Genomic DNA, 21,756 nt, shown 5'->3' with positions numbered 1-21,756 from the left:
TTTCTTTCTAAAGCTGAAAGATTTTCATTAATGAACAATGGATCTGAAAGTGCACATTTTCCTTTAACTGATCTTAATTGTAAGTAGTTCTTTAAAGTTGTATAAGGGCATAGGATATTATTTAGCCTATGCAATTGTATATCAATGCCTTTCCTAAAAGGATCTGTTTTTGACTGCTTTAGGTGAAGAATTGCAAAATCTTCATAAAATGTAACATCAGAAACACATAAATTAGATTCTGAATCAAAGTTAGATGCATTATCTACAGTAAATTCACCACAACGTAAAAAACCATGAAATGCTACAATACAAACAGTTTCAAACATTAAGTCTATAAATTCTGAAAAAAAACCTCTCTTCAGTTTAACACACATTTGCTTTAGTATGTCAGAAGTAATTGGAAATCTTGGCCTGACTGACTGTTTTTGTGAACGTTTAACCGACTTTAGAAATAAAGAGAGTCGAACCATTGATTTGTGGTCTCTGTCTGATGATTGAAAGGGAGAGGGAATATCGTCCTTGAGGCACATGTATCTAATACCACAAATATACAGCTTAATAGTAGAATATTGTAACTTCAGAATTTGAAAACAATGACCAACAAAATAAATTAAAAGTTCTTCAGAAATGGGAGGTAATTTGTTCCCATTCAGGTTGACCCCATTTAAAAGTAAAAATGTTTTGAAATGGTTATATCCTGTTTCATAAACAGCTCTTGTCCTCATAGCTACTGCATTAGACCATAGTGTGTTGACTGTGTTTGTTAAGACCACATTACTTCTGACACACTTGGGCATATATGAGGGTGCTGCTCTGCCTGTGGAGCCAGTTTTCGGAAGCGAGTCATCTGAAAACGAGACAAAGCATCAGAAATTTGGTTAATATGACCAGGTACATGTTTAGCACTAAAATGAAAATTAAACTTAGCTGCACACCATGTTAGTTGACGCATAAGTTTCATGATTTCTAAACATTTAGAGCGTCCCTTTCTGACAATAGCAACAGTAGCTTCATTATCACACCAAAATAATATCTTTTTACAGGTCCAGAGGTGACCCCATAACAATGCTGCTACTATAATAGGGTATAACTCAAGGAAAGCCATTGACAAATTGTCAGTTAAAGTAGGTAAATTAACAGGCCAATATGAAGAGAACCATTTGCCTTGAAAATATCCCCCAAAGCCTATTGTAGAAGCAGCATCTGTATATAATTCAAAGTCATAACTGGATGTAAAATAACAATCATGAAACATAGTGATGCCATTCCAGTTTGACAAAAATCTCAACCAAAATTCTAAATCTACCTTACATTCTTTAGTTAAATGTACAAATTCATTTAAATGTTTAACAGTAGTTGACAAATTAATTAGGTACGACAAAAAAGATCTGCCAGGTAAAATAACTCTTGTGGCAAAATTAAAATGTCCTAACAACTGTAATAACTGTCTCTTTGTACAAGATGATTTTGACAACAATTTGGAAATAAACTCACATATTCTCTGTACTTTAATATTTGGAAGTCTTGCTTCCATTTTGTTTGAATCTAAAATAATACCTAAATACTCTAGACAAGTAACTGGTCCTTCAGTCTTGTGTTTGGCTATTGGAATATTTAAACGTTTAAAAATGGTCATCATTATAGCCATGCTTCTTTCACCATCTTCACTTGGGTGATCAATAGTAAGAAAATCATCAAGTAGATGTAAAATGTTCTTAATCTTATAATTTTTCTCTGCAATATGGCAAATTGCCTGTGACACTGTGTCAAAAATTTTAGGACTAGACCGGCAGCCAAAAGTTAATCTTACATAATAATAATAAAAAGACTGCCATTTGAAACAAAATAAAGGCCACTGGGATGGCAATTAAGGACAAATTTTGAACGCGTCGGATATGTCATATTTACATAGTGTACTGTTCCTTCCTAATTTTAGAATAATTCTTATAGCGTCATCAATTTTAACATAAGACATGGAACATTCTTCTTTATCAATCATATCATTAATACTTAGAAAACTGTCATTGTCATGTGGAGATGAAAGATCTAAAATCAAACGTTTCTTCCCAGAGTATTTTCCTTCAGCAACACCCAGTGGACTCACTCTATAATTGGCAAAAGGTAAGGACTGAAAAGGTCCATGTACAAAGCCTTTTTGGCATTCAGTTTTAATTAACTCTGATACAACTAAAACCTGAGACCTTGCAGAAAAATTATTTTTACACTCTTTAGATTCTGAAATTTCCCCTTGAACTAAACAATCAAAACCTTGTCTCAGACCATTACATAGATATAATACAAAATTTTTATCAGGATGTGATGATAACTCTTCCTCTAATTTATCAACATTTACTGGTGTTGAAGCTTCACAAAAGAACTTTTCCTTGGATAGTCATCCTGAATTTGGTTTCTCCAATTTATTTCCCTTGGAGGACACTGAAGATGTTGAAGAATGAACAGGCACATTGCTATTGGATTTCCTACAGGTTGAGGCACCATGGCCTGTTGCACGACATTTTGTACACTTGTGGAGGAGATAACAAACTTTCCTATAACAACCTTTAGGATTATTGAAATTATTGCACATTTCCAGACCTTCATGAAATACTCTTGAACGACCTTGCTTGTCTACGGATTGTAGGTTGCTAGATGAATATGATCTTGAAGAGGAATTTTCAACCTGGACTGATGATTGCAATGGGCAGTATTGTGTAGCATGATCAATTAAATTACAGATTTTACACACGTTTACTGAGGATCCCGCTGTTATCAAAGAAAGGATGTCACGATCACGAAGGCTCCAATCAACCTTAACATGCCTTTCCCTCAGAAGTGCTGCTGCCTTTGCTGTAAAAATTTTATGATAGTCATAAAATTTTGGGCCATAGAAATTATTAATGTTAATAATGTCAGCTTCATAGGCATCTAATTCATCCCGACGGTCTGGGTAGGCACCACACATAATTCTTTTGAATTTTCCAAAAGCTTGAATAAACTCTTGGATTGATAGAAGCCTGTTTAATCTTGGGTCTGCTTTATTTGCTAAATTGACATGCACCCCGTCTGCAATTATGGAATGGTTTACAGGAGACTCAAAATTGGGAATAAGGAGAGCGCCTAAGTTTACATCCTTACCCTCAATAATGCTCCTTTGTAATGATGGAGACACAATATCCACATTTGAGAATGCATCAGATCGGACTCCAGCTGTAGGGCACAGAGTTGTGGATAAATATCCAAGAGATGGTGTTGTTGACAGTGGCAGTGTTGGGCGGTTCTGTACGGATCCGTGCACGGCTAGTGGTACGTCCTCCATATTTCTATTCTGGTACCACTGCGCTAGATCAAATTTCTTTGCAGGACCGCTTTCTGTACTTTTTTGGTTGGCGATAAGGCTGACTGTCTGTTGGAGACCTGACGCGCATTGTGCTACAGACTGCGACACTATACTGAAAGATTGGATAATGGCAGCCATGTTGTTGCCACCGACGCTGTCGAACTGCGCACTTCCGGTTGAATCGTTGACATCGCTCCGCGAACTACTTTCATCAGCTGTTGGATGACGCAATCCGTCGGTATCATTCGCGGTACTGTCTGAGGCACTCCCGGAGTGTTGTGCTATAGGATTCAGCACGACATGTTCTGGATCACTAATATGTTCATCGTTCTGGGCGATATTACCGTTACTATTTTGGCGATCTTTATTTTCTAAATAAAATTGTTTAAGAACGGTTTTAGCAACATTTTTGGGTACAATAATCCCCAACTGCTGCAGTTTTATCCTAAGTTGCTGTGACGTCCAATTGTCTGGATTATTTAAGTCCAAATGTCTATTTGAATACGGTTGATTTCTTGAATTTCTTCTGGAAGCCATAATTATTGAAAGTTCAATATCTTTGTAACAGTTACTAAAATGTTCTTTGAAATTGCTAAGTAAAAGTGAATGTTAAATATAGCAATGTTAAAACACAAAGTTTCTTTTAGTAAGATAATCCCAAAAGTCCAATGTCGAAAGTTTCTTTTAGTTCGTACTCACATATATGAAGATAAACACAAAAGTCCAAAAAAAACTGAATATTGCAATAACATATGGATATTAACACCTAGTTAATATTATACTTGAATATTTTGTAACTTTATGATAACTAATGTATGACTTTCCCTGTCAGCAGCAAAACTCAAAATGAACAACTACCTAGCATCCTGGGGAAATTTGAGAAGGGTATGTATCACTCCTTTGCCTTATAACCAAATAAGGAGTGATCATGCAGCCAGAGGCATGTCAGTACCAAACATTTGCTACACACATGCAAACTATGATGTGTCATCAATAAACAACACTTATACATAATATAAGCTTCTAAGAAAATTTATACTTAGTTTAACATTCAATGTGGTTTACTTTTATAAAAAAAATCAACAAAAATTGGTATCCAACGAATAATAATGAAACCACAGTATGAGACATTTTTCTCTCACAGATTTGAAACACAATTTTTTTCAAGTTACTCTTGGCTTCTGTGGTGTATATTTAATTCCAAGGATCCCTGATTAGTTCTAAGTCAATCACTTGTGTGTATCACAATCTGATTAGCATATTACATTGTTTGTCAACAACTTCATTGTTTGACCATGCGTTTTATCTCAGTTATTATGAAATGAAATAATAGACCCAAGCTGAGAAATTCATAAAGGAATAATGAAACATATCATTAAACTGATCAAACTTTTGTTAAAAGATTAAGACTTATCCTCAGCAGGTAGACATTAAGGAGAAAGTTGAACAATTATACATCTGTAACAATTTGTTTCATTTCACAAGTGCTTCCTTATTTTATTTTTCCTTATCTTTGTAAACGTCATATGTGAACTGTCTATTCAGTCTCATTATTTAAGAAATAAATAATTTTTTAATACTGCAATGAAAGGTACAACATGTCAGATGAACTGGCGGCCTCGGACAGGTCCCTTTGACTTTGACTTACAGAGAATCCACTGTATATTGTATTTGATAGCAGAGCTAGTATAATGTTGTCAAATAAGTAATATACTCATTTCTTATACTATAAACTTGGTTATACCCAGATAAATTGCAATTTTTCCAAAAAATGAGTACACATATTTGTATAGAGTACTTGACTTTTAAATTCCATATACATGGTTTTCCCTACTTACAAAAGAAACAAAATGTGTATATAACATAATTGAGCAGGATCTGCTTATCCTTCCAGAACACCTGAGATCACCCCACCCACCCCAAGTTTATGGTGGAGTTGCTCAGTCTTTAGTTTTCAATGTTGTGTTTTGTATACTGTGGTTTGTATTTTGGTTGTTTTTTGTTATTAAATTGTCATGGCATTACCAGTTTGTCATTGACTTATGAGATTGAATACACTTTGGTATCCTCCCCCTCTCTTTTACACATACTTACAGAGAAAATAAGTCATTAACAAATTATCCATTTTACATCCAATCCAGGCAAACGAAATTAGTGTTCCCATAATAACAATAAAATACTGAAACAGAAGCAAAACAAATATATATATATATATTCTTCAAGTTCGACTGTAACTATAAAATCATTTTTTTATGGGTGAAATTTCGCAAGATTTTGCTGCTAATTGAACAAATGTACAGTTTCCACTTATTAACTTTATGATAATCAAGAAACTAAAATATTCTCAAACCAGAAAAACATTTTCTACCAAGAGACAACAGTAGATATATATATATAGTTTGGTGTTATTTTCATATCTATTTAGCAACGTGAAGATTATATTAATCAAAAGAAAACAACTGAGGGAATGACATGAACTCCAAAGGAATAAGACGGGCAATCCATAGGGTAAGCGGCTTAATGTCATCTGTTATAAAATTGTTCTCTTGGGAAATCAGTTAAAACCCTTGTAATGACAACTATTTGATTTATTATTTTCTCATATTATGTTTTGTGCTTTTAAAAAGTTTTTTTCTATCATCAACATACATAGGAATTTAAGGTAACATTTTGATCTACATGACTTACCATTTTAGGCCTGTTGGTTTTCAGCTCTACCATAGCTTCGTAGAAATTACCAAAATGAGTTTTGGCATTCAACATACGGACACAAATATCTTCATACTGCCTTTCTTCTCTTCCAGTCCTGTTGTTAATTCAAATAATTTATACTTATCATTATGATTACAGTTATAAATTTTGAAGGACAACTTACCAAATGGTAATTGCACCCTGGTAACATGCATTTTGGAATAATCTGATGCATTTTTTTTTCAAATTAAAGCAATTTTTAGTTTTTTTGAATTATTATGTATGTGAGAGAGTAGGTATTTGTGTCTTTTTGAATAGTATTTATACCTAGTAAATCTTAATTAAGTGCTTTCTCATAAACAAATATATGAAGTAATAATTCAACCCTTGTATTGCTTGTCCAATATAAAAATAAGATGTGGTATAATTGCCAACGAGACAACTTTCCACGAGAAACCAAATGACACAGATATTAACAACTATAGTTCACCGTACGGCCTTCAACAATGAGCAAAACCCATACCGCATAGTTAGCTTAAAAAGCACAGAAATGACAAATATAAAACGATTCAAACGAGAAAACTAAGGGCCTAATTCATATACAAAATAATGAACATAAAACAAATATGATACACAGAAACAAACGACAACTACTAAGACTGCTTGTGTACTTATGGAGCAAGCATATAGCTAAAATGAGTAAAAATTATAAATAAAATAATAATTTACAGCAAGTCAGCCATATTTGCTGCACTGACCATTCATAATTCCAATGTTATATGTTGTCTTTATTTCAATGATGGCATGGCAACCAAACATGTTATAAATGTATAAACCTGTTTCATCACATCACAAGTATGAATTCCTACACAGGAGAAATAGTTCTGTAAGTGTTGATGAAATTTGTGTCTGATGAAACTCACCTTGTATATACTGTACTTACCATTTAGATGACATCAAAGTTGGACCAACCATAGGAACTAGGAAGTCTATCAGAATTATGGCCAATCCAATCAACGAAAAGGTTGTCAAAATGGATGGTTGAAAATACCAAATCAGACTGAAAATACAGGAAAGTGGCAATGCATTGTACATTTTTAAATAACAGTTAAAATACCCAGGTCAAGGTGTAATCAAATAAAAATTACATCTTAATTTGGCGTTTATTACACTACCTGAATGATAATCTTACAACACATGCTATCACGTTGTCCTTCCAGTTGTCCAATAACAATTTTTCATGACATTTTTCTCTGCAACTATTCTAAAGAATGACATGCTATTTGGTCAGCAGCTTGAGAGTAATGACTTGTAAAGTCTGAGCACTTTATGGATCTGTCAGATACATACATGTACTTCCTGTATGCCAATACATGTACTTAAATTTTTCAATAAGTTTAATTAACTTAAAATTTTTTGTCACACATTTCTCCATTACTACTAAACAGAACGACTTCATATTTGGATAAGAGCTCAACAGTGATGAGTTATATTTATAAGTTATAGTCTCATATTTTATAATCATATTTAAATCACAAAATAATTAATGTTTCATGTGACATGTGTAAAAGTCAACTATTTTTTCTTGGATTTCTGACCAGAATTGGAAATGAAACTAAAATTACAAGTCAACCCGAATTATAAACTTACAAGAACACAAATGTATTCAGACCAACAATGATTGGTGGATGGTATGGCTTTTCCCAGTTCATAAGACCATTCAGAGGCAACAATACTTCTTTCCAGCCTTCCAACTCTTTTTTCATTCTTTCCAATCGAAAACTATTATTCTGCTCCTGAAATGCAAATGAACAATAGTTAAATTTGTTTATAAAAAAAAAGAGAGGCGAAGGATACCAAAGGGACATTCAAACTCATATAAGTAAAAAAAACTGACAAAACCATATAAACATAACATGTTCCATAATATCTTATAATATTGTTCTCTATTGTTTATTGTGTGTCATTTTACAAAGTGATACAACTTCACCACACAGATTTAAGACGCAGTATAATTGGCAACGGCAATAATGAACTTTTTGGAAATTTCAAGAAACACAGAATACAACATTCCAAATGGCACAGTCTTTCCCAAATTGAAAAAGAAGTGCTTTACAGAAAGCTTGCCAGTGACAAAGAGTTTAGTGACAAAATGTTAAGAGCGGCAAATGGTTTTGCGATACCGAAGGTTAAACCTCTCGCCAAGAAGCCTGGTCAACGTCACCTGCCAAGGACAGCTGCAGTGAGGACAAAACCAAAATTTTAAATGTTATTGTTAAATCATATGTATTTATTTATCATGTTTGTTTTATCTTAATAAATCATAATTGGAAATATAAAGTTGTGACTTTTTTGTTATAATGCAAGTATTCTTATACTTCACTTAAAAATATTATCATACGTAAGAAAACAAAGTGATGATATATGAGACAACAAAAAACAACAACAACACATTGCTATCCTATATAATTTTCGAAGTTTTGGTAATGCTTTAAAATATCAAGAATAATAATTGACATTTTTATCATTTATGTTAATATATTTAAACTATTTAAAAATTCACATACACGAACTATCACTTAACCCGGATATAAAGTCGGATCCAAACCCATACCGGTGATAACTAAAAATCGTACATTATTAAAATCTCAATTTTTATTGAAATTGATTTTTTTTTTACATTTTTCTTCATGAATTATGATATTTTTATGTTTTGAAATGAATTTCAGGTCCTTTGTGCTCATATCAAACTCCTTTGTGGTCCTTTGTGCACAAAGGAGGTCCTTTGCGGTGTTTTTATACAGATAACCATTGAGAGTCATTTCTAGATAATGTAAAATTCAATTTCATCCTTTTCTCCACTAATTCTATATATAGGCAGAATACAAGATTTGCACATTTTAGGATACCTTGTTAATTTCCAAGCTTTGTTTCAATAATCAAAACTTTGAAAAATGCATTTTATTGCAGTGTTTAAACGAATTGTAAATTTTAGTTGTTATACAATCATATTGCTAAATAAACACCCTAAGGGTACACGTCATTAACACTTATAGAAATGAAAAGGCTGAATATTGTTATATAAACAAATCTGTGTTCTAATCTGAATAATTACTTATTGATTAGTGATGTACATATAAATATGCTCAATCTTAGTAAACATTTGTAGCAATGAACAGAAATTGTTCAAAAGTAATTTTCCTTACATATAATTGTTAATTCAAAATATAAATTATATATATTTGAAAAAAAACCAAATTGAATTCTTAGGCTTTATGTTAACAGTTTGACCAAACTAGACAGAATGGTGATTTTTAGGAGGATTATTTAGAAAAGTTTTACATTTGTCTAATGTGTCTTCATGTACACTTGTCTCAGAGTTGCTAGAACAATACTTTCTCAGATTTATAAAATAAAATTGAGAATGGAAATCGGGGATATGTCAAAGAGACAACAACCCGACTAAAGAGCAGATAACAACCGAAGGCCACCAATGGGTCTTCAACGAGAAAATCAAGCACCTGGAGGTGGTCCTCAGCTGGCCCCTAAATAAAATTATGTACTAGTTCAGTGTAAATGGACGTAACACTAAACTTTAAAACATATAAATGAACTAAAATTAAAAAACATACAAGACTAACAAAGACCAGAGGCTCCTGACTTGGGACAGGTGCAAAAATGCAGCGGGATTAAACATGTTTTGTGAGATCTCAACCCTCCCCCTATATCTCTGGCCAATGTAGAATAAAGACACACATAGCAAAACGCACAGTAAAACTCAGTTTAAAAGAAGTCTGAGTCCGATGTCAGAATAGGTAACAAAAGAAACTAAGCAAAATGACAATGATACATAAATTAACAAAGGACTACTAGCAGTTACTGACATGCCAGCTCCAGACCTCAAGTAAACTGATTGAAAGAGTATGTCTTCATCATATGAAAATCAAGTACAATCCCTCCCGTTAGGGGTTTAGTATCATACCATCATAAAATATATGAAAAGAACATAACCCGTATCATGCCAACAACTGGTTTTAGAATAAATGTGTTTATTTCCAATGCAAAGACCCTATGAGTGAATCAATATTAATACCAAACTATGCAATCCTTAATGATCTGACAACAGTATCATAACAGTATCCCTTCCGAATAAGTCTGTTTAAAGGTTTGGTTAGCTTTTGAGGTGAATGCCTACATTTTTGTGCTTTGTAAAGAATATTACCATAAAATATTGGAAGTGAAATACCTGAACGTATAAGATGTCTGCATGTTGAATTATATTTATGATAAAATTTAGTAAATATTTTGACTAGTTTGTGATATCGAAAACCCTGGTGTAATAATTTTTCAGTAATACAGATATTTCTTTCGTTGAAATCAAATACGTTGTTACATACACGAGCGAATCGAACAAGTTGAGATATATAAACACCATAAGATGGTGACAAGGGATAATTAACAATAGGAAATGAAATCATCTCTATTATCATAAATTTTGGTATTAAGCTTCCTGTTAAAGATATAAATATCAAGATCCAGGAAAGGGCAGTGTTCATTGTTAGTATTAGCTTTATTTAAAGTCAGTTCGGCAGGATATATCTCTTTAGTGTACATACTGAAGTCGTCATTATTGAGAGCCAATATATCATCTAAATATCTATAAGTGTTATTAAATTTTTGAATCAGATGTTGTTTCGATGGGTCTTTGCTGGTTTCAGTCATAAATTGTAACTCATAACAATACAGAAACAGGTCCGCAATAAGTGGTGCACAGTTAGTCCCCATGGGAACTCCGATAACCTGACGATATACGGAATCTCCATAGCAAACAAAAATGTTATCTAGTAAAAATTCAAGGGCAGTTATAGTGTTATAGTATCAAAGCAGGTCCAATCGACATAGTTCATTTGTTTGTATTATAAGACTCAAACAAGTCAACTTATTCATAAATCAAAATACTATGTCTTATTTTTATAAATATCTTTAATGTACATTGCATTTGTGATTGATCACTAAATCCTCTTTACAATTCAGGCCAGTATTTCATGTTTCCCAGTATTGCCCAGTATTGCCCGTTAAAACCCAGTAAACCTGGGTTTTCCCAGTATTTCCCACTGGGCTGCAGGGCAATACTCATACAAGAGTGCACACGCTGAAATGTCTCGCCTTCTTTACTAACCATTGATATTATGTTGATAGTCCTAAATGAAAGCTTTACTACAACTATTACATAAAATTAACATGATCTAAGAAAATGAAGTCAAGGTCATATAAACCAAACGAAAAATACATGTACACCTTACAATCATTCAATACACTAAATATAGTTGACCTATTGCTTATAGTTTCTAAGAAACAGACTTAACCAAGAAAACTAAACATTGACCAATGAATCATGAAAATGAGATCAAGGTCAGATGAACCATGCCAGGCAGACATGAACAGCTTACAATCCTTCCATACAACAAATATAATTGACCTATTGCTTATAGTTTAAGAAAAACAGACTGAAAAACATAAACTTAACAATGAGCAATGAACAGTGAAAATGAGGTCAAGGTCAAATAAAACCTGCGAGACTGACATGTACTGTGATGATGTACATTATAAAATATTTCCATACACCAAATATAGTTGACTTATTGCATATAGTAAATAAGTATTAGAAAAAAGACCAAAACTCAAAAACTTAACTTTGACCACTGAACCATGAAAATGAGGTCAAAGTCAGATGACACCTGCCAGTTGGACATGTACACCTTACAATCATTCCATACACCAAATATAGTAGACCTATTGCATAGAGTATAAGAAAAACGGACCAAAACACAAAAACTTAACTATAACCACTGAACCATGAAAATGAGGTCAAGGTCAGATGACACCTGCCTGTTGGACATGTACACCTTACAATCCTTCTACACACCAAATATACTAGACCCGTAGCCGCCGCCGGATCACTTTCCCTATGACGAACTTTCCGAGACAAAAGTCGCAGGCTCGACAAAAACCAGGGTTTTGCCAACCCTGAACACAATCATATGTAAACAAAAAGTCTCTGTCTGTCTGTGCAATGATATCAGACATGATGCTTTATTTTTATTCGACCGCAAAAAAATTTTGCGATCGTATATTGGTATGACGTTGCCGTCGTCCGAAGACACATTGGTTTTCGCACTCTAACTTTATTTAGTTTAAGTGAATGGATCTCTATGAAATTTTACCATGAGGTTCAATACCACAAAAGGAAGGTTGGGATTGATTTTGGGGGTTATGGTACCAACAGTTAAGGAATTAGGGGCCAAAAAGGGGCCAAAAATAAGCATTTTTGTAACTTCCAGACATAACTTGTGTGTTAGTGTATGGATCTCACTGACATTGTACCACAATGTTCCATATCACAAAGGGAATGCTGGGATTGATTTTGGGGGTAATTGCCTCAAAATTTTAGGAATTAGGGGCCAAAAAAGGGGCAAAAAACAAGCATTTTTATATGGACAAATACTTTAGTACAAAACATAATTTAAAGCAGTGTAAGGGAGATAAATCAAATACATCATTTGAATTACCTCCCTTACACTGCTTTTAAATTATGTATAAAGTAATGGTTAATGAACAATTGAGACAATTTAAAACAGTGTAAGGGAGGTAATCCACATACAATGTTTTGATTACTTCACTTACACTGCTTTTAAATTATGTTTAAAGAAATGCATATTTATAAAGGAAGACCAGTAAAAATATCTGCAAATGTTGCATCTTTTTTTTTTACAAAAAAATCCATATGAAAGATTTGACACCATATTTTAAATTCTATTATAAAATAGATTAAGTAAGCACTATGGTAAATTTAAATGGGTAATTATGGTTGCAAATTCATTGGAAATTTGAATTGAGATTATGACCATATTTTGAGGGAAAGAATTTTTTTGGGGGAAAAGGTGGGGGGGGGGGGGGTAAAAAGAAATTGTAGGGGGTCAATTTTTTCTCATTTCAGATTTCAGAAATTAAAAAGAATTATTCTTCAAATCTTTTTTTTTTCAAATTTTAAATATTGAAAAATATCAAGAAGTTATCTTTAATTGCACAGTATGGCGCATTAGATTTGTAAAATCTTTGACCACATTTATTTATTTGTTATGCCAAATCAGACCGTGTATTTAGATTTTTAAATTTGGGTCCAGTTTTCAAATTGGTCTACATTAAGGTCCAAAGGGTCCAAAATTAAACTTAAGTTTGATTTTAACAAAAATTGAATATATGGGGTTCTTTGATATGCTGAATCTAAACATGTATTTAGATTTTTGAGTTCGGGGACCAGTTTTCAAGTTGGTCCAAATTGGGGTCCAAAATTAAACTTTGTTTGATTTCAACAAAAAATGAATATATGGGGTTCTTTGATATGCTGAATCTAACCATGTATTTAGATTTTTTATTTGTGGGCCCCGCTATCAAATTGATTTATATTGAGGTCAAAAGGGTCCAAAATTAAACTTTGTTTTATTTCATCAAAAATTGAATTATAGGGGTTCTTTGATATGCCAAATCTAACCATGTATTTAGATTTTTAATTTTGGGTCCCGTTTTTATACGCCCGTTTACGGGATGTATTATGGTATACCATTGTCCGTCTGTCCGTCCGTCGTCAACATGTCGGACATTAACTCAAAAATGCTTTAACCAATTTGCATAAAACTTTGGTGAATTGTTTATATCTATTGACGTGAGCTCCCTTTCGTTTTTTATAAAATTTAGATTTTAGGTGTCCGAGTTATGGGGTTTAATTCATTAAAAAAGGGGGATTTTCCAGTTTTCGGACAATAAGCCAAGAATGTTTTCACCAACTTGCAAGAAATTATGGTGAATTGTTTATATCTATTGACATGAGCTCCCTTTCGATTTTTATAAATTTTAGATTTTACGTTTCTGAGTTACAGGGTTTTTTTCATAAGAAAGGGGAGATTTTCCAGTTTTCGGACAAAACTCAAAAATGCTTTCAGCAATTCTTATGAAACTTTGGTGAATTGTTTGTATGTATTGATGTAAGCTCCCTTTAGAATTTTATAAATTTTACATTTTACATTTCTGAGTTATGGGGTTTTATTCAATAAAAAAAAGGGGTGATTTTCCAGTTTTCGGACAATAACTCAAAAATGCTGTCACCAATTCTCATGAAACTTTGGTGAACTGTTTATATCTATTGATGTAAGCTCCCTTTTCATTTTCATAAATTTCTAATATGACATTGAGAATTAATTGAACTTTATTTGTTTAAATTCTGACAACAGATTTACTAAGTATTGCACAACAGCAAGAAATCTTTAATTGAATATAAATTCAATTCATATAACCAATTTTAAGATCTTTGACTACATTTATTCAGAAACCTATAATATGTCATATATTTAATTACAATCCAAATTCAGACCTGAATCAAGCTTGAATATTGTGTCCATTTTTGCCCCAACTGTTCAGGGTTGGACCTCTGGGGGCGTATCTAGCTGTGCTCAGCGAAGCAGTTTATTTAAATTGGTCTACATTAAGGTCCAAAGGGTCCAAAATTAAACTTAAGTTTGATTTTAACAAAAACTGAATTCTTGGGGTTCTTTGATATGCTGAATCTAAACATGTGTTTAGATTTTTGATTATGGGTCCAGTTTTCAAGTTTGTCCAAGTTGGGGTCCAAAATTAAACTTTGTTTGATTTCAACAAAAATTGAATATATGGGGTTCTTTGATATGCTGAATCTAACCATGTATTTTGATTTTTGGGCCCCGTTATCAAATTGGTCCACATTGAGGTCAAAAGGGTCCAAAATTAAACTTTGTTTGATTTCATCAAAAATTGAATTCTTTGGATTCTTTGATATGCTGAATCTAACCATGTATTTAGATTTTGAATATTGGACCATAATAGGTAAATTAAAAAAAATTAAGTTCTAAGACCACATTCATTCTGTGTCAGAAACCTATGCTGTGTCAAATATTTAATCACAATCCAAATTCAGAGCTGTATCAAGCTTGAATGTTGTGTCCATACTTGCCCCAACTGTTCAGGGTTCGACCTCTGTGGTCGTATCAAGCTGCACCCAGCTGAGCATTTTATTTATAATGGACTGACCTTATAATGTGTTAACTATGTGTTCTGTTTTGAAGAGTAGCCAACCATAAAGTAAAGCATTGTAAAGGTGAAAAATCTATCATTGTGTTTATGGAGTTATCAAATGTTTGCCAACAACAGAATTTTCACAATTTCATTTTTTTCCTGGAGAAGGGCCTTTAAGTATATTTAGGGTTTGCTTTGCAGAATTTTCAATTTCACATGGTACCCTGATAATTTATAATTAACCATATATGTAATAAACTGCTTCACCGAGCGCAGCTGGATACGACCACAGAGGTCAAACCCTGAACAGTTAGGGCAAAAATGGACACAATATTTAAGCTTGATACAGATCTGAATTTTGATTGTAATTAAAATATTTGACACATTATAGGTTTCTGACACAGAATAAATGTAGTCAAAGAACTTGAAATTGGTTGTATGATTTGAATTTATATTCAATTGAAGATTTCTTGCTGTTATGCAATACAGTGTGCTGTTGCGCAATACTTAGTAAATCTGTTGTCAGACTATAAACAAATAAAATCTTATAACTCGGAAACGTAAAAATCGAAAATTCATAAAAATCAAAAGGGAGCTTACAAAAATAGATATAAACAATTTACCAAAGTTTCATAAAAAATGCTGAATGCATTTTTTAGTCATTGTCCGAAAACTGGAAAATACCCCTTTTTGTAATGAATAAAACCCCATAAATTAGCAACGTATAGTCCTAAATTTATAAAAATCAAAAGGGAGCTCATGTCGATAGAAATAAAACAATTCACCAAAATTTCTTGCAAATTGGTGAAATTGTTTTTGAGTTATTGTCCGAAAACTGGAAAATCCCCACTTTTTTAATGAATAAAACCCCAAAACTTGGAAACAGTAAATCCAAAATTTATAAAAAACCAAAGGGATCTCACATCAATAGATATAAACAATTCACAAAAGTTTCATGCAAATTGGTGAAATTGTTTTATAGTTATTGTCCGATAACTGGAAAATCCCCCCTTTTTTAATGTCAGAATAAAACCCCAAAACTCGGAAACTGTAAATACGAAATTTATAAAAAAACGAAAGGGAGCTCACATCAGTAGATATCAACAATTCACCAAAGTTTCATGCATATTGGTTAAAGCGTTTTTGAATTAATGTCCGACATGTTGACGACGGACGGACGGACAGACGGTCAACGGTATACCATAATACGTCCCGTAAAAAGGCGTATAAAAAGTGGAGAGTTTTCATCCAAGGAATGTTCACACTAGTGATTTTGTACCGGAATGATTGCACTAGTTATTTTATACCGGGATTAATTAAACTAATGCTTTAGATCCATACATTGATAAAGTGATTAGTACTCATTTTGAACACACGATAACACAATAATGCTTATTAACAAATAAGATTTAAATAATTTTTCTATGCAAATCTATAAAATCATATGCTTTTAAATTGTCACTAATTGTAATATTTATATTTATTAAAAAGCTGAAGTTTTTCTGTGTATTTGCTCTTCAGTTGACTTGGATATAAAATCATATCTTCTTTGACAATATCAAAGGATGCATCTGTAACGGGAGTGGAGTTTCCACTGGCTTCGTTTTCCCGTTGTCTACCCAAGTTCTGGGATATTGGACAAACTATAAATCCACGTAAACATAAAGATGTTTATTTAAAAAACATATATGGTTGGATATAATTTACATACAATAAATATACAGTGGTGGCTAGTCTACTTGTCATTTTAAAGTTCCATATGTGCAAGCCAAACGGTATGAGCGTCTGCTCATTTCAAATCCTAAGTGTAGACTGCCCTGAACCCGGTGAGTGACGTCATACTTATAGTTCCTAGGGACAACGAGCCTGGCCGGGCCGGATGTCAGGCACGTGCAAGAAGCAGGAAGTCCCGACAAGAATAATTACATGGCCGGTCTCGGGAGAAAGATTTACAGAACTATAAATAATACTAACATTAACCAATTTCCCCAAATAAATAGTATAATTAACAAGTAAACAAAGTGACCACCATTACACTCCCTCTCTCTTAAGACATAATGTGCCCTCACATTACTCCTAAGATCGGTTAGGTATACTTACCAAAATTCCAAATACAGACACATATAGTTATCAACAAATTAATCAATTTACTGTTAATGTCAATAAATAATTTGAAAAATAGTTCAAGATATTCAACGGTCTTTAACTAAATGTTCAAAAGTCACAAATACATCACGAGACATCATCACGGAGTAAGGAATCCAATTTTAAAGTTCGAGCAGAGCATCCAGGTACACATCTTGTCCAAGGTTCCAGGAGGGTAAATATAGTAAAAGTCGTCCAATAGATTTTCCAAATCTGTAAAGTAGTCCAAGTAAGTGTTCCCCAACATTTAATTCCATGTGGTTTAGTTACGTTCAAAGTTATCAGCAAAAAGGCCAATATAAATTTCAATGTTCCCTCATTGTAGCCAGCTATCCACGCACTGAAACAATTTCAGTTTTATCTCCCATATTCTGTCAGACACTGGAATAATTTAAGAAGCACATTCTTCTTATAAAATCCTGACCCACCAAGAGTGTAAAAGTCTAAAATACACGAGCACTGCACCACTTGATCGGGTGCCCCAATATGTAATTTCATACGTCACCGAAAGCATATAGCCCATGGTATTACTATAAACATATAAAACACACATTTCTATACTGAAATCCATACAAACTGATTGTTTGTTTATCAAATATTTCAAAAATTAGAAAGTCATATAAAACAATTGGACCGTGGCTGTATCGTAATAAGTCATTCCTTGTATTCCAGTAATCCCCAAACAATATCCTTAGCCATGCAGACAGCATACCCATGGTGAACCAATAATTAGGTAGTAAAAATACATATGCAACACGACTAACCAATAGTCCATACCCATCCTAGTGCTATTCTCTAGCACATAAGGTATTTCCAAATTTGCCTGTATGCACCACCGAAAGCATCTTCCCACAGCTAAAATACTGAGTGTACTTTCTTCTATTTAGCAATAATCCAGCACTACTCGTACAAGACAACCCTATTCCAGCTGTATGACAAAAATGTCATTTTAATCCAAATTCTGACTACATCCACAATTCCTTCATACGCATTGCTTAACTACTGAAAAGATTCAGTATTATTTTCCCTCCACGTAACAACCCCACCAAACTGAAATTAATTCAGTTTATTTCCAAAAGACCAAAGTAAAAAATGAACATCATGATGATGTTATATAAAACATATTCTAGTACAAAACTGTACTTTTAATTCTTTTTCAGGATTACTACAAACCAGACAAATTTCCAGTATTTAATCAATGACGGCACACTATAGCCTATTACTTACGATATAACTTTGAAGTTTTGAGTATTGTTAATTCCCTCCTTTCCATGCAAGAAAGCTATTACATCCACACTGATAAGACATAGATGCAGACAAAACTGACAGAAATGCAAGTACAAAATGTACTTTTTAATCCAAAACAATTGCAAGTATAATCCAACAAATAATTATACTTTCCAAATCAAATTATGACAATAAATATAAATACGAATCAATTAAACTGAACTAACAAATTAAACAGCGTTTTCATAATTAAAACGACAATGAGTATTCCCCATTGGAACCTCCATACACACATTCCTTAGATGTCATGTGTTTTGACATCGAAATTATGACGTCATTTTGTAAACATGGCGTGATAAATTGCCAACTTCCTGAAAATTGCAAAGCCATACTAAGCTTTTTACTGCGATAAAATGCAGTTAAATATTTAATTTTGCTGTGGTGATGACGGTGTACACAAACATGTTGTGTTTGTTTTCCTTTTATGCAAGAACAGCATTTTTCCTCCAGAACGTGAACAAAATGTTCACATTGTGCTCCAATTTGGAATTTTTCTTCTGGATTTCTAATTTCAATTTCTGAAGGTAAGTCGTATTTAAGTATCTTACTGTACAAAACAATATTCAATGCAGTGCTGGTTATTGTAGGACCCAGAGCTCCAGATAAGAATTCACAAATTGGGGTTTTTACCCACCATTTTTTTTATGTAATTGGGTGATAAAGTTTTTTAATTGCATTATCAATTCCAATTCACCCCTCAAGTAAATATCAAATTGGGTTTTTCACCACCAAGCTCCTTAATGTATTGGGTTTTTTCATCAACACAATATTGAATATTTAGGCATGTTATAATCACATTATATCAACCCCAGATGTGTTTCCATCTTAAATGTGTTTCTTTCTTTGTAGAATATGTGCTAGCTGTTTTATTTGGTTTATTCACTGACGAGCAATTGTACATTTAATTTGTGTCCCGTTTTAAACGTTCTGTCAGTTTTGTATTTTCTCAAAACTTATGTAAACTGCAGCTGGTGTCACTAGTTGGACAGGAACTAATTGCCTTTCTAGATCCCATATGATCACCCTACAGTTTAATTATAGTTGGGGTAGGTGCGTGGCTAAGTGTTTAGATTTTTGTGTAATATATGTGAAATGTAGGTGCTGTAAGAAAGTTTTGCCAGTCCTTTCACCTATTTGCCAGATCTACTTTTTAATAAAAATAAAAGTAGTTTCCAGATTTAAGATATACCCCAAAACCTTGAGGTTTATAGGGTGGTTTATAATAACGGAGACCACATTCAACTTAAATTTACAAATAATTCTGCAACATCAAGTAAATAAATGACAATGTTATACTGCACTTGCAAATAAGACAACTCTCTTAAGCATCTAGAACAATTAGACCAAAACAAAGAAAGTGTCAAGCTGCATTGACGTAACAAACGTATATGTGTATTCACTCATCAACTAAAATGAAAAAAATAATATATAAACTGTTTTCGTTTAATTCAATTTACATAAATCTGGGTTAAATTGTCCCTTATCAGAACTTTTGGTTTCCGATGCTTTCAAACTACATATCATGTCATAATTGATTTGGTCTTTCACTTTTTCCAACTGATTTCGTTTTTGACGGAACCCCGTGTTTATCTCTCTAGCAATGTTCTCGTTATGGTACGCAAACACGCCCGTGCGTTCAATGGCCGCTTCCTAAAATCACTAGCTGAGTCTTGTTATCATCATAACTTTCCCTCAGCTATCAAAAAGAAGCCGAAAAAATGCTTCTACATGTTCTATAATCTATTCAATATTTTTACCGGACATTTACTTTCGTTTTATTTCATTGTATGTTATGATAAATCCCGAGCAATTCGAAAAAAATATGACATCACTAGCCTAGCATCCTGACCCAATCTAATACTTCGTCGTGCAGTGAGCCAGGACCCCAGGCTAAGCATGTCACACGCTAATTGGATAAACGCCGAGAAGATCGAAATGTTTTCATAAACACGTGTACCTTTTGAGCAACGGAAAATTCCAACAGGGACCCATTACAGCAACTTGATGCAGGGCTCTATTTTTAGAACGAAAGGACATTTCCAATTATAAATATTATAAAAATAGATTTACGCGACGACTGTAATCAAGTAAGGGTAAATAACGCAAACGATAGCGAATAAAAGCGTTAAGAACCCATGTTTTTGGCATTTAATTGGGTTATTGAACCCTGCAATGGGCAGTTGCATTGGGTTTTTAATTATTTTTATTGCGTGATCACGCACATACGCAGCTTATCTGGAGCTCTGAGGACCGGAACAAACAACGGAAATGATGAGAAGACGAACAATAAACTGTTCGATTTTGACTCCTAGGGATACAAAAATCCCTTTTATTCCAACCATATTGCGGAAATAATGTACAAGCAATACGCTTGTTTTGATTATTGTCCTAAAATATCCCTCGGACGAGCCCCCAATGAAACGGGAGTGGAGTTTCCACTGGCTTCGTTTTCCCGTTGTCTACCCAAGTTCTGGGATATTGGACAAACTATAAATCCACGTAAACATAAAGATGTTTATTTAAAAGACATATATGGTTGGATATAATTTACATACAATAAATATACAGTGGTGGCTAGTCTACTTGTCATTTTAAAGTTCCATATGTGCAAGCCAAACGGTATGAGCGTCTGCTCATTTCAAATCCTAAGTGTAGACTGCCCTGAACCCGGTGAGTGACGTCATACTTATAGTTCCTAGGGACAACGAGCCCGGCCGGGCCGGATGTCAGGCACGTGCAAGAAGCAGGAAGTCCCGACAAGAATAATTACATGGCCAGTCTCGGGAGAAAGATTTACAGAACTATAAATAATACTAACATTAACCAATTTCCCCAAATAAATAGTATAATTAACAAGTAAACAAAGTGACCACAATTACACATCTATAAATTGAAACTTTATGTAAGAACAAATCTGCTCTTTAAATTTGGTTTATATCAAGTTCAATGTCCTGATCATTGATAAAGTATTTTGAGTTATAAAATATCCTCCTCGTTATCATCAATATTATTTACTGTGGGGCGTAAAAGGGGGTATCTGCACAGAAGAACGCGAAATAAAATTGCCATTTCACGATGAACAAACAATTAAAAATTTCTTGCACGTTGATCTTTTTACCGATTTCACGAAACATGGTGAATAATGAACCTTTTTCAAGGCTGCACGTGAAATTAAAATGGCAAAACACGTT

General features: G+C 33.3%; 1 protein-coding gene across 1 annotated transcript in view; it reads right to left on the bottom strand.

Moving 5' to 3' along the window:
• The window catches only part of LOC127710001 (ADP-ribosylation factor-like protein 6-interacting protein 1), a 31,407-nt gene that overhangs the window by 9,020 nt on the left and 631 nt on the right, over positions 1-21,756 (bottom strand). The window contains exons 2-5 of the mRNA XM_052215712.1: positions 7,679-7,824; positions 6,972-7,088; positions 6,026-6,143; positions 5,432-5,516 (exon numbers count right to left, since the gene is read on the bottom strand). Of these exons, the coding sequence (XP_052071672.1) occupies positions 5,432-5,516; positions 6,026-6,143; positions 6,972-7,088; positions 7,679-7,824 (466 nt within the window). The remainder of the gene's footprint in view (positions 1-5,431; positions 5,517-6,025; positions 6,144-6,971; positions 7,089-7,678; positions 7,825-21,756) is intronic.

This window comes from Mytilus californianus, unplaced genomic scaffold, assembly GCF_021869535.1.
Source record: "Mytilus californianus isolate M0D057914Y unplaced genomic scaffold, xbMytCali1.0.p SCAF_7, whole genome shotgun sequence".
In the NCBI taxonomy this organism is placed as follows: domain Eukaryota; kingdom Metazoa; phylum Mollusca; class Bivalvia; order Mytilida; family Mytilidae; genus Mytilus; species Mytilus californianus.
Note: the sequence above shows the minus strand (reverse complement) of the source record. Positions and strands in the feature narration are given on the sequence as shown.